Source organism: Melospiza melodia, chromosome 7 (genome assembly GCF_035770615.1).
Source record: "Melospiza melodia melodia isolate bMelMel2 chromosome 7, bMelMel2.pri, whole genome shotgun sequence".
NCBI classification, from domain to species: Eukaryota; Metazoa; Chordata; class Aves; order Passeriformes; family Passerellidae; genus Melospiza; species Melospiza melodia.
This window is the reverse complement of record NC_086200.1, coordinates 31,343,228-31,355,661: the sequence shown is the minus strand read 5'-3', so window position 1 is coordinate 31,355,661 and position 12,434 is coordinate 31,343,228. Positions and strand designations below refer to the sequence as shown.

Sequence of the window (12,434 nt, the reverse complement as noted above, 5' to 3'; positions counted from 1 at the left end):
GCCCCGGGCACTTCCCGCCGAGGAAGAGGAGGAAAATCCGGGATTCCCTCTGGGAAAAGGCGGGAAATGGCTCGGGACCATCCTCCTCCTCCTCCTCCTCACTCTGTGGGGTGTTTGGGGTCAGGAGACAAAATTCCCACCCAGCCCCAGGGAAAATCCCAGAATCCAGGCCCAGTCCCAGTCCCAGTTCCAGGCCCAGTCCCAGGCCCAGTCCCAGTCTTTTTTCTGGGAAAAAAACCAAAAAGGGAAAAGTGGGATAATCTCCCCACCTGCTTGGTTTTAAATTGGGCTTTGGGTTTTTTTGGGAAAATAAGAGGGAGGAAAAAGGGGAAAAGAGGGGAAAAAATGGGGAAAAGAGAGAACCCCCCCACACCTGTTCGTTTTTAAATTGCTGCTTTTTTTTTTTTTTTTTGGCTAAAATAATGGGGAGAAAAACCAGGATGGGAAAAACTCCCAGGACGGGGGAAAGGCCCGGGCCAGGGCGAGGAGCAGCTGGAAATCTGGAAATGCCATAAATCCCGCGGGTGTCGCGGGCACCGCCGGCCCCATAAATATCCCGGGAGGGGACAAAGCCCCCATTGAGCCCCGGCAGCTGCGGGGACGGCCGCGGGTCAAGGGCGCCGCCGCTCCCGCCCGGGTTCCCCTGCTTCACTCATCAAAATCGCTTCTTGTCACCCCCAGCCCCGGGAAAATGTTTGGGCATTTGGTGATTTTGTGGTTAAGGGTTTTAGGGAGATTGGGTGGGGTGAGGGCTGATGGAGGGGAAACTGAGGCACGGGCATTGAGCCCAAAATGCCTTTTACATTTATTATTTTATTTTATTTTGTTTTATTTTATTTTCTAAATTTTTAAATATTTTATTTTATTTTATTTTATTTTATTTTATTTTATTTTATTTTATTTTATTTCTGTTATTTATTAATTTTTGTTATAGTTCTATTTATTTTATTTTATTGTTATTATTGTATTTCATTTATGTATTCTATTGGCTTTTATTTATGTATTTATTTTATTTAATTATTGCTTTTTTATTTGGTTATTTTATTTATTTAACTTACTTATTGTATTGTATTTAATTTACGTATTCATTTTATGTATGTATGTATGTATGTATGTATGTATGTATGTATGTATTTAATTAATTAATTAGCATCCGTGGGTTTCCCACTACGGAAATTCCCTTTATGCATCCCAAATTTCTCTCATTAATGGGAATTTTAAAAATCTATTTACTTATTTTTATTTATTTATTTAATTTGCTTATTCTATTGTATTTTGTTTATGCATTCATTTTATTTATTCGTTTATCTGATTAATTTAAATATTTAAATATTTATTTATTTATTTATTTATAATTTTATTTTATTTTATTTTATTTTATTTTATTTTATTTTATTTTATTTTATTTTATTTTATTTTATTTTATTAGCATCCGTGGGTTTCCCACCGTGGAAATTCCCTTTCTGCGTCCCAAATTCCTCTCATTAATGGGATTTTTTTTTTTTTTTTTTTTTTTTTTTTTTTTTTTTTTTTTTTTTTTTGAGGGGAGGCTGCGATTCTTGGGAAGCTTTTGGGGGTAATTTGGGGAATTTTCCAACCTTGGGAGCGGAGATTTGGGAGGGTCGGGATGGGCTCCGGCATTCCCAGGGCTGGGGAGGAAGGGAGGAAGGGAGGAAGGGCGGCTCCTCCTCCTCCTCCTCCTCGTTTCCCACCTCCCCAGTCCCACGGGCTGCCGGGAAGGGTGGAATTAATCCCTATGGAAATTTATTTAAATGAATTCCCGCCTGGACACTCAAGCTGTTCCCAGCCTGGCGAGGGGGGAGGGAGTGGAGCCCCCCGGGATCCCAAATCCCCAAATTCCCAAATTCTCCCCCTTTTTCCGGGGTTATTCCTGGCTGGAAGTGCTGAGTTCTGCCCCAAATCCACTTTTGGATTTTTGATTTTCCCCAGGGGGTTCTCGGAGAGCAGGGATGTTCCTGTGGCTCTTGTTGTGCCCTGGAAAATGGGAATTTTTTTTGTGTTGGTTTCACCCCAAAAAACCCTCGAGTCTTGGTTGTTCCATGAGGGGAATATTGGGGATTTCCAGAGATAGGAAATCCTGGGTTTCCTGCCCGAAATTCCTTGGTTTATTTGTTGGAGTTGCTCTGAAACAGATCCAGCTTTTCCCAGATCAAACGGATCCAAATGAAACAGATCAAAATGAAACAGATCCAAATTGAACAGATCCAAGTGAAACAGATCCAAATCAAACAGATCCAGCTCTTCCCGTTCCTATCGGGATGGGACAGAGATTTCCTTGGGGTCATGGAGACAGAGTGAGCACCAAAATCCTGGGAATCCTGGAAATCCTGGGAATTTTGGAATCCTGGAATCCCTGGGGGCGTCCTTGGGGCTGGATCCTCCCCTGGCCCTGGATCCCAAAGATCCCGGGAATTGGGGCTGGGGGAACCAGCAGGGACCCCAAAAACAACACTGGGGTTTGTACGTGCAGGGTGCACCGATTAATTAACGCAGCTGATTAATTAATTAATGAGGGAATTTGGGCTCGGGCTGTGTGAGGGAGAGGCTGGGATGACGTGGGATAGTCCGGGAGATGGGAACTGGGAATTGGGAATTGGGGATTGGGGATTGGGAGCAGGGACATTCCTGGGGACTGCAAGTGACATCAGGTGTGTCCATCCCTGTCTATCTGTGTCCATCTCTGTCCATCCCTGTCCATCCCCAGGCCGCTGTCCGGGCTCTTGGCTGACCACAGCCCCTGGCCAGGCCATCGGGCCCCCCTCGGGCCACCAGCAGTGACCAGGATGTGTGTGTGGCACTGCCACCACCTGTCCCCAGTGTCCCCAGGAGAGCCCGCCCGAGGAGGCGCCAGGTGAGGAATCCCTGGGAGGGGCAAATGTCACCTGTGCCCTTCCCCCTGTCCCAAGGTGTCACCTGTGCCGTTCCCCCTGTCCCAAGGTGTCACCTGTCCCCTTCTCCCTGTCCCAAGGTGCCACCTGTGCCCTTTCCTCAGGTGGGACAGGTGGAACAGACTGGGGACAGGTGGGACAGGGTGGGGAGAGGTTGGAGACAGGTGGGACAACTGTCACAGGTTGGGGACAGGTTGGGGACAGGGCCAGGTTGCCCCATCCCCATGAGCCCCATTCCAGCCCCACAATTCCCTTTTATCCCATTTTTAAACCGAATTTCAAGGCAAGCCCACAGCTCCAGCGGGAGAATCTCAGAGTTTGGTGACTCCGGCCCTGTCCCCTCCACAGGGGACAGCTCCAAAATGCCACCAAACCCTTCTGGGTGACAAGAGCCAGGCCAAACCTCGGCGGGGACATCCCCAAAACCCCCGAGCCCTCCCTCCCCCAAATACTGAGCTACCCATTGAATCAACGGTGGGAAAAAAAAAAATTAAAATAAATAAATAAAATCAATAAAAGCGCTAAAAGGAGGGAGGAGGCCGCACGGGAGGGGAAGCGTGGCAGTTTGTTATGCTAACCGAGGGGGGCTCCGCTCGGGGGGACGAGTCGGAGAGGTCTGAAGAGCAAGGAGTTCACAGGCCCTCTCCCTTTGTCATGCTAAAAGTGCAACACAGAAAATATACACGGGCAGCTGCTCGATGGAGCGTGAAATACGAGCGATTTCTGCGGGCCCCGGGTAATGCGATGCAGGGCCGGGACAATGCCCGCCCGCCGCCTTTGTGCGCCGCGGGAAACTCGGATTTTATTTTTATTATTTTATTTTATTTTATTATTTTATTTTATTTTATTTTATTTTATTTTATTTTATTTTTAAATTTTATTTTATTTTATTTTTTATTATATTATATTTTATTTTATTGTATTTATTTTATTTTATTTTATTTTATTTTATTTTATTTTATTTTATTTTATTTTATTTTATTTTATTTTATTTTATCTTATCTTATCTTATCTTATTTTATTTTATCTTATCTTATTTTATTTTATTTTATTTTAATTTTCCTTGCAGAGAGGGGGCACAAACGGCCGCAAAGAGAAACTCGGATTTTATTTATTATTTTATATTTTATTTTATTTTATTTTGTTTTATTTTATTTTTTTTATTTTATTTTATTTTATTTTATTTTATTTTATTTTATTTTATTTTATTTATTATTATTTTCCTTGCAGGGAGGGGGCCGCGAAGGGACGGAGGCGGGAGCGCCCCGAGCCGGGACGGGCAGCGCGGTCACCGCGGCTGGGATGGAGATGGCGCCGCCGCAGGAGCGGTTTGGGGACATTTGGGGACATTCGGGACACTCGGGGGCCGCGCACGGGCCGTGTCCCGCGGCGGGCGCTGCCTTTGCTGATGCTAATGGGGAGCGCTGTAAAATCAGCGCTCAAAGGCGCCTTTGTGTCCCCGGGGGGTGCGAGCATCCATCTTCCACCTTCCCCTCGGGCTCTGCGGCCGAAAGCGGCGCCCTGGGGGCTCCTGCGGAGGGGCCCAGTGCCAAATCTGGGGGGATTTGGGGGTTTTGGGGGGCTTGGAGCATGGAGGCAGCGAGGGTGATGGAGCAGGAGGTTTCCCTGGGCTCTGGCTCATTTTGCGGGGATTTGGGGGATTTTTGGCTCCGCATTCCATCAGTGGAGGGGCTCGGGTGGGGAGCTGCCCTGGGGAGGGGTTTTGGGGCGCCCCGAGCCCCCGGGGATGCTCCGGGCGCGGGCGGAAGCGACATCTAGCGGGAAGCGCATCCCGTCGCCAGGGAGATCGATATCCATGGCAACCCCCGGGAACGGCCCGGGCTGGACCAGGGGCACCGCCGGGCGCGGGGCACCGGGATGGGCCGGGAGGAGGGAACAGCCCGCCGGGTGCGGGTCCTGGCACGGGAATGGGGGTCATGAAACCGAGATTGGGGTCCTGGCCCTGAGATTTGGGTCCTGGCACTGGGATGTGGGTGATGGCACTGAGATTTCTTTTTATTCCTCATGATGCTGTTCCTCTTTGGTTGCTAATAAATTAAATTAATTTTCCCTAGTCGAGTCTGGTTTGTGTGGGTCAGCTGAGGAGGGGGAGTTTGGGTCAGCTTGGGTGGGTCCCTGGCGTTTGCCCGAGGTTATCCCAGGGTGGGGATGAGGGAAGACACGCGGATATGGTTTATTACCGATATTATCGATTATCGATTATCCCGTGCGGGCTCGGCCCCGCCGGGACTCGAACCCGCGGCCCCGCTGCTCCCGGGAGGCCCCGCCCGCGGAACCGCGCGCCGCGCAGAGCCCGCCCCCCTCCCACAGCCGCCCTGCCATTGGTCAATAACCTGCCAATCAAAAGGAACACGGCCTTGGATTGGTTGATTAGAGGGGCGTGGTTGCGGGGGCGGAGCCGCGGGCGGGCTTCCTGCGGGCGCCTTTGCGCTGACCCCCGGCATGGTGGGACCGGGACGGACCGGGGGGGAACCGGGGATGGACCGGGATGGAGCGGGATGGTCCGAGATGGACCGGGGCGGAACCGGCGATGGAGCGGGGGGAAACCGGGGGGAATCCGGGGTAGATCGGGGGCGGAGCGGGAGTTCTGAGCGGGGTTGCGTGGCCAGGCTGCCCGGAGGGTGCCAGGGTTGGGCACGGCCGGGGGGTCCCGCAGTGACCGTGGGCAGGGGGTCACTCCCAGGTGACCACGGTGTCCGTGGCCTGGGGGTCACTGCCCGGGGGTCCCAGGGGGTCCCCACAGCCCCCCAGCCCCAGAGGTGACCCCGGGTGTCCCCACGTCCCCCCAGCCCCGGTTACCCGGGGGTGTCCCCAGGTCCCCCATCCCCGCTGGTGACCCCGGTGGGTGTCCCCGCAGGCGGTGATGGGGGTGCAGGTGGTGGTCACCCTGCTGGCCGCCAGCCTGATGCAGAAGATGGCCCCGCACTGCTCCTTCGCCCGCTGGCTGCTGTGCAACGGCAGGTACGGCTCTGTCCCTGTCCCCCGTGTCCCCCGTGCCCCCTGGGCACACCCGCCCCTGTCACCCCCCTGTCCTCGCAGCCTGTACAGGTACAAGCACCCCTCGGACGAGGAGCTCTGCGCCCTGGCCGGGAAGCAGCGCCCCAAGAGCAGGAGGGACAGGTCAGCGTCACCTGGGGGTGGCAGCGGGACACGACTGGGGCTGGGGACACGTTTGGGGTTGGGGACACGTTTGGGGTTGGGGACACATTCGGGGCTGGGGACACGTTTGGGGTTGGGGACATGATCAGGGTTGGGGACACGTTTGGGGTTGGGAGCACACTTGGGGTTGGGGACATGTTTGGGACTGGAGACACGATCGGGGCTGGGGACAGCGGGAGCCACGCCAGAGTGCCAGGGGTGACAAGGGACAGCCGGGTGTGACGCAGGGACAGCCAGGCGCTGCTGTGTTCCCTGCAGGAGGGCCAGCGGGGTGGCCGAGGACAAGCCCCTGTCGGTGCCACGGGACATCGAGCTGCAGCTGGACACCAGCCCCATCACGGCCGTGGACGCGCTGGGTAACGCCCGGGGACACTGCGGGGTGTCCCAAAGCGGTGACAGATGTGTTCCCAGCATGGTGACGTGTCCCCAGCCCAGTGCCATGTCCCTAGCTGTATCCCATGTCCCCAGCCCAGTGCCATGTCCCCAGCCCAGTGCTGTGTCCCTAGCTGTGTCCCATGTCCCCAGCCCAGTGCCATGTCCCCAGCCCAGTGCCGTGTCCCTAGCATGGTGCCATGTCCCCAGCGCAGTGCCATGTCCCTAGCATGGGGCCATGTCCCCAGCGCAGTGCCATGTCCCTAGCTGTGTCCATGTCCCTAGCATGGCGCCATGTCCCCAGCCCAGTGCCATGTCCCCAACCCAGTGCCATGTCCCTAGCTGTGTCTCATGTCCCCAGCCCAGTGCCATGTCCCCAGCCCAGTGCCATGTCCCTAGCTGTGTCCATGTCCCTAGCATGGTGCCATGTCCCCAGCCCAGTGCCATGTCCCTAGCTGTGTCCATGTCCCCAGCCCAGTGCCATGTCCCTAGCTGTGTCCATGTCCCTAGCATGGGGCCATGTCCCCAGCCCAGTGCCGTGTCCCTAGCTGTGTCCCGTGTCCCCAGCCCAGTGACACGCGTGTCCCCATGCAGTTCTGCGCCATTTCCTGGAGTACCAGTGGTTCGTGGATTTCTCCGTCTACGCCGGCGCCGTGTACGCCTTCAGCGAGGGCTATTTCTGCCTGGTGAGCCCGGCCCGGGAGAGCAACCTGGGCGTGCTCTGGTGCCTGCTCACCGTCCTCTTCTCCGTGTATCCTCAATTCTTGGGGTCCCACGCAAAAAGGGGAGCCCCAGCACCGTTTTTCCATTCCCATCTGAGGCATAACGCTGAATTTTAGGGGTTATTTATGAGGAATTCTGCAGGTGCCCCACAGAGGAGCTGGTGGTGGCTTCGTGGTGGGGATGGTTTGGGGGTGGGCAGAGATTTGGGGGTCCCTGCTGTCCCCATTTCCTTGACGCCATCCCCACCCCAGCAAGGTGTTCTGCGTGGTGATGCGTCACTATTTCCGCTCCGAGGAGGGCGGCGAGCGCTCCGTGTGCCTCACCTCCGCCTTCTTCTTCCTGCTGCTCGCCATGCTGGCCCTGGTGGTGCGCGAGGACTACCTGGAGTTCGGCCTCGAGGCCGGTGCGTGACGGGCACGGGCACAGGGACAGGGGAGGGGGCGCTGGGGACCCGGCCAGGGGGGTCACACGTCCCTGGTCACTCCCTTGGTCAGTCCTCCCTGGTCAGTCCCCAGTGCTCACTCCCTGGTCACTCCCCTGGTCACTCTCCCCTGGTCACTCCCTGGTCACTCCCTGGTCACTCCCCAGTGGTCACTCCCCCCTGGTCACTCCCCAGTTGTCACTCCCCGGTCACTCCCTGGTCACTCCCAGTGGTCACTCCCCAGTGGTCACTCCCCAGTGGTCACTCTCCCCTGGTCAGTCCCCAGTGGTCACTCCCTGGTCACTCCCTGGTCACTCTCCCCTGGTCCCTCCCCGGTGGTCACTCCCCAGTGGTCACTCCCCCCTGGTCACTCCCCAGTGATCACTCCCCAGTGGTCACTCCCCCATTGGTCACTCTGCAGGCCTGGCCGGAGTCTCCTCTAACCTGGAGCCCATCCTGAAGCCGCGGGGCTGGGAGTGGACGTGAGTGGGGACCAAACCCCATTTTGGGGACATTGCTGGGGAGTTTGGGGTGGGAACTCTCCAGGAATGGGCACAGCAATGTCACCCTGTCCCCTGTGTGTGTCCCCAGGCTGGCACAGCAGTGTCACCCTGTCCCTGTGTGTCCCCAGGCTGGCACAGCAGTGTCACCCTGTCCCTGTGTGTCCCCAGGCTGCCCCTGGCCAGGCTGGCCTTCAAGCTGGGGCTGGTGGCCCTGAGCTCCTTCCTGGGCGCCTGCCTGACCTTCCCGGGGCTGCGCCTGGCACAGACGCACCTGGACGCGCTCAGCATGGCGGCTGGCAAGCCCCTGACACAGTGAGTGGCACCTGGGGACAATGGGGATACCTGGGGACACCTGGGGATGGGGGGGACAGCTGGGGACACCTGGGGAGGGAGGGCTGGGTGCCAGGACCCCCCAGGTCTGGAGGAGGTTTGGGGTGGGAAGAGAGGGCTCTGTGGGGTCTCTATGGCTCTGTGGGGTCTCTTCGGGCTCCGTGGGGTCTCTGGGGCTCTCTGGGGTCTCTGGGGTCTCTCTGGGCTCTCCGGGTCGGTGACAGTCCCTTGCAGGCTCCTGCTGCACGTGGGGTTCGTGGCCCCCGTGCTGGTGGTGCTGCTCTGGGTCCGGCCCCTGGCCCGGGATTTCCTGCTCCAGGCCCCGCTGGGCAAGCAGACGGTGCAGATGTGAGTGCCACAGCTGGGGGACGTCCCTGGTGACCCCCGTGTGTGACAGTGTCCCCACAATGACCCCCTGTGACACCCAGTGGCCCCCGTGACCCTCTGTGTCCCCCAATATCCCCCAAATGTCCCCCCAACGTCCCCTGTGACCATCCGTGACCCTCAGTAATCCTTGCGACACCCAGTGTCCCCCAACGTCCCCTGTGATGCCCAATGTCCCCCAACAGCTCCTCAATGATCCCCTGTGACCCTCTGTGTCCCCTGTCCCCTGTGGATCAGGGATCCCTGTCCCTATCCCTGGTGCCATCCTTGGTGCCATCCCCGGTGCCATCCCCGGTGTCCCATGTCCCCATCCCAGTGCCACCCCGGTGCCATCCCCGTGTCTCCTGTCCCCTGTGGATCAGAGGTCGCTGTCCCCAGCCCAGTGCCATCCCTGGTGCTATGCTGGTGCCACCCCGGTGTCCCCTGTCCCCATCCCAGTGCCATCCCCGGTGTCCCCGCAGCCTGTCGGACGCGGCCTTTGACACGCTGCGGCTCTGGGCCGTGGTGGCGCTGTCGCTGCTGCGGCTGCTGGGGACGCGCCACCACCTGCAGGCGTACCTGGCGCTGGCCGAGCGCTGGGTGCGGCGCATGCGGCGCCAGGCGGGGCGGATCCCGGCCCGAGACATCCAGCGGCAGGTGCGGGAGCGGGATGGGAGCGGGGATGGGAGCGGGGACGGGAACGGGAATGGGGATGGGGATGGGAGCGGGGATGGGAACGGGGACGGGAACGGGGATGGGAACGGGGACGGGAACGGGGATGGGAACGGGAATGGGAATGGGAATGGGAATGGGAATGGGAATGGGAATGGGGATGGGAACGGGGATGGGAATGGGAATGGGGATGGAACGCGGGAACAGGATTGGGATCGGGAATGTGACCGGAATCAGGGTCAGGATTGGGATTGGGACTGGGAACGGGGTGGGGATTGGGGTTGGGATCGGGATCAGGGTCAGGGTTGGGATGGCGATGGGGATGGGGACCAGGACTGGGATTTGGGATTGGGATCAGCATCGGGATCAGGATCAGAATCGGGATTGGGATTGGGGCATGGCTCCCAGGATTTGCGCCGGGGATTCCCGCATTCCCACTGAGCATTCCCGCATTCCCCGTGAGCATTCCCGCATCCCCGCAGATCTCCAGGATTTACTGCTACGTGTCCGTGGTGAGCCTGCAGTACCTGGGCCCCGTGATCCTCACGCTGCACTGCGCCCTGCTGCTCAAGACGCTGGGTGAGCAGGGGCTCGGGGGGCTTGGGGGGCTTTGGGGGCGGCAGGAGGCCACCAGGACCCCAACTGTCCCCAGCTGTCACAGCCCCCAGCTCTGGATGTCCCCTGGTTCAGTCCCCCGCTTCTGCTCTGGTTTGCAGTGGGGACAAACTCAGTGCTGGGACTGTGCCACCAGCAGGGCTGGGGCACAGGGACACGCCAGAGCTGTCCCCTGTGTCCCTCAGACCCCATTCCTGTCCCCTGTGTCCCTCAGACCCCATTCCTTTCCCCTGTGTCCCCCAGACCCCATTCCTGTCCCCTGTGTCCCCCATGCCCCATTCCTGTCCCCTGTGTCCCCCAGACCCCAGACCTGTCCCCTGTGTCCCCCATTCCTGTCCCCTGTGTCCCCCATGCCCCATTCCTGTCCCCTGTGTCCCCCAGACCCCATTCCTGTCCCCTGTGTTCCCCATTCCTGTCCCCTGTGTCCCCCGTGCCCCAGACCTGTCCCCTGTGTCCCCCATTCCTGTCCCCTGTGTCCCCCGTGCCCCATTCCTGTCCCCTGTCCCGCAGGTCAGCACTCCTGGGGGCTGTACCCCGCCGTGTCCCCCGCCGTGTCCCCAGCAGCGCCGGCGGCCCCGCCGCGCCCCGAGGGTGGCCCTGGGGACGCCGAGGACGTGCAGGTGGTGGTGCAGGAGATCTCGGGGCTCCTGGGCTGCATCTTCACCCCGCCCTTCTTCCGAGGGCTCTTCTCCTTCCTCACCTGGTGGGTGGCCGCCTGCCAGGTGATCACCAGCCTCTTTGGGCTCTACTTCCACCAGTACCTGGCAGCGTCCTGACTGGGGGCACTGGGAGGGACTGGAGGGACTGGGAGGGACTGGGAGGAACTGGGTGCTGCCGGTCCCTCATTGCTGCTTCGCCTGCTTGTGCCACTTCGAGGACACCTGTGGGGACATTGGTGCCGCTTTGAGGACACCTGAGGGGACATTGGTGCCACTTTGAGGACATTGGTGCCACCAGGACGGGTTTAGTGCCACCGCTGTGCCTGCCCCTCGTGGGGACACTCCAGTGCTGCCTTTTCCTGGCGGGCAGCGGCTCCTGGCGTGCTGGGGACACGCTGGGGACATCCAGGAGTGGCGCCAGAGATTTTGGGGTTTTTGTGGGGTCTCTGCACCCCCGTGCTCTGTGTGACCCCAGCAGCCTCGGGAGTGGCTGCTCCACAATAAACAAGTGACACCAGTGTCGTTGTCACCCGAAAGCTGCTCTCGGTGTCCCCAACTCCTACAGCAGGTCCCACTGTGCTGCTTTAGGCATCACCTGGGAGGAGCAGACCTGTCCCTGTCCCTGTGGTCACCCCGGGTTGGTGACACTGATGGTGGGGACAGGGCTGGGGTCCCTTCCCTGTCCCTGTGGTCACCCGGTGCTGGTGACACTGTGGGGTGGGGACACACAGGGTCCCCGTGCTCTGAGCTGTCCCTGGGGTGGGGTGCTGCAGCTCCGTGTAACGGGATTAGCAGCTCTGGGCTGCCCGGAGAAAGGGCCGGGGCTCTGATCCTGTTTGATGGCCTTGTAATGGTCCCTAATTCCCTCTGCCAGCCCGGGAGCAGCAGCAGCAGCAGCGCTGGGCCGGGGTTAACTGGGCTAATCCAGCTCCTCCTCCTGCTGCTGCTGCTGCTGCTGCTTCCTGGGAATCCTCGCCCTGGATGGTTGAGGGGAAAACATAAAAAATGAGGGGGAAATTCCCATTTTGTAAGTGGGGAATCCGAAGCCCAGCTCAGTGAGAGATGGGGAACCCAAAGCCCAGCTCAGAGGGAAATGGGGAACCCAAAGCCCAGCCCAGCCAAAACCCAGCGCAGTGGGAAATAGGGAGCTCAAAGCTCAGCCCAGCAGGAAATGGGGAACCCAAAGCCCAGCCCAGTGGGAATGGGGAGCCCAAAGCCCAGCCCAGTGAGAGATGGAGAACCCAAAGCCCGGCCCAGCCGGTTGGGAAGGCACCGTGCGGGGGCATTCCCGCAGGGTTTGGGGTTCCGGGGGTGCAGGCGCTGTCCGCGCTGTGTCCCCTGTGCGGTGGCGGTGTCGCTGCCCCGCTCTGGTGTCGCTGCCCCGCTCCGGTGTCCCCTGTGCGGTGTCGCTGCCCCGCTCTGGTGTCCCCGCGCGCTGTCGCCGTCCCGCCTGTCGCCTGTCGCGTTGCCAGGGCCGGTGGCGGCGCAGGCAGACACGCAGCCGGAGCGTCCCGCGGGAGCTGCCCAGACGGGTGACCCCGCCCGGCGGCGACAGTGACAGATCGAGCAGCCGGCGGCGCAGACACGGCCCGGGCACCGAGGGGCCCCGCGGGGTTTGGGGTCTGGGGGCTGCAGAGCAATGGGGCGGGCACGGGGGCAACGGGAGGGGATGCTGGTCCGGGGGGAT

General features: G+C 58.8%; 2 protein-coding genes across 5 annotated transcripts in view; both read left to right on the top strand.

The window, feature by feature from the left end:
• LOC134420569 (uncharacterized) overlaps positions 1–4,980 on the top strand; it is a 31,906-nt gene extending 26,926 nt beyond the window's left edge. For all 3 annotated transcript variants that reach the window (XR_010028390.1, XM_063160724.1, XM_063160725.1), the window contains 2 exons: positions 2,726–2,872; positions 4,140–4,980. Coding sequence is in view for 2 of the 3 variants with exons in the window: in XM_063160724.1 (XP_063016794.1) it covers positions 2,726–2,872; positions 4,140–4,518 (526 nt within the window). In the remaining variant the exon portion in view is untranslated. The remainder of the gene's footprint in view (positions 1–2,725; positions 2,873–4,139) is intronic.
• A 312-nt stretch (positions 4,981–5,292) lies between these two features.
• Positions 5,293–11,283, top strand: TMEM161A (transmembrane protein 161A). Of its 2 annotated transcripts, none has more exons than XM_063161235.1 (12): positions 5,293–5,375; positions 5,788–5,891; positions 5,970–6,050; positions 6,348–6,445; positions 7,056–7,212; positions 7,436–7,587; positions 8,027–8,087; positions 8,277–8,420; positions 8,673–8,786; positions 9,284–9,458; positions 9,956–10,052; positions 10,599–11,283. In XM_063161235.1, exons 1-12 carry the CDS (start codon positions 5,373–5,375, stop codon positions 10,862–10,864), a joined length of 1,452 nt encoding a protein of 483 aa, XP_063017305.1. In that variant the 5' UTR covers positions 5,293–5,372; the 3' UTR covers positions 10,865–11,283. The 2 variants fall into 2 exon arrangements, with proteins under 2 accessions (XP_063017305.1, XP_063017307.1); XM_063161237.1 differs by having other exon boundaries at positions 5,374–5,431.
• Positions 11,284–12,434: the final 1,151 nt, after the last annotated feature.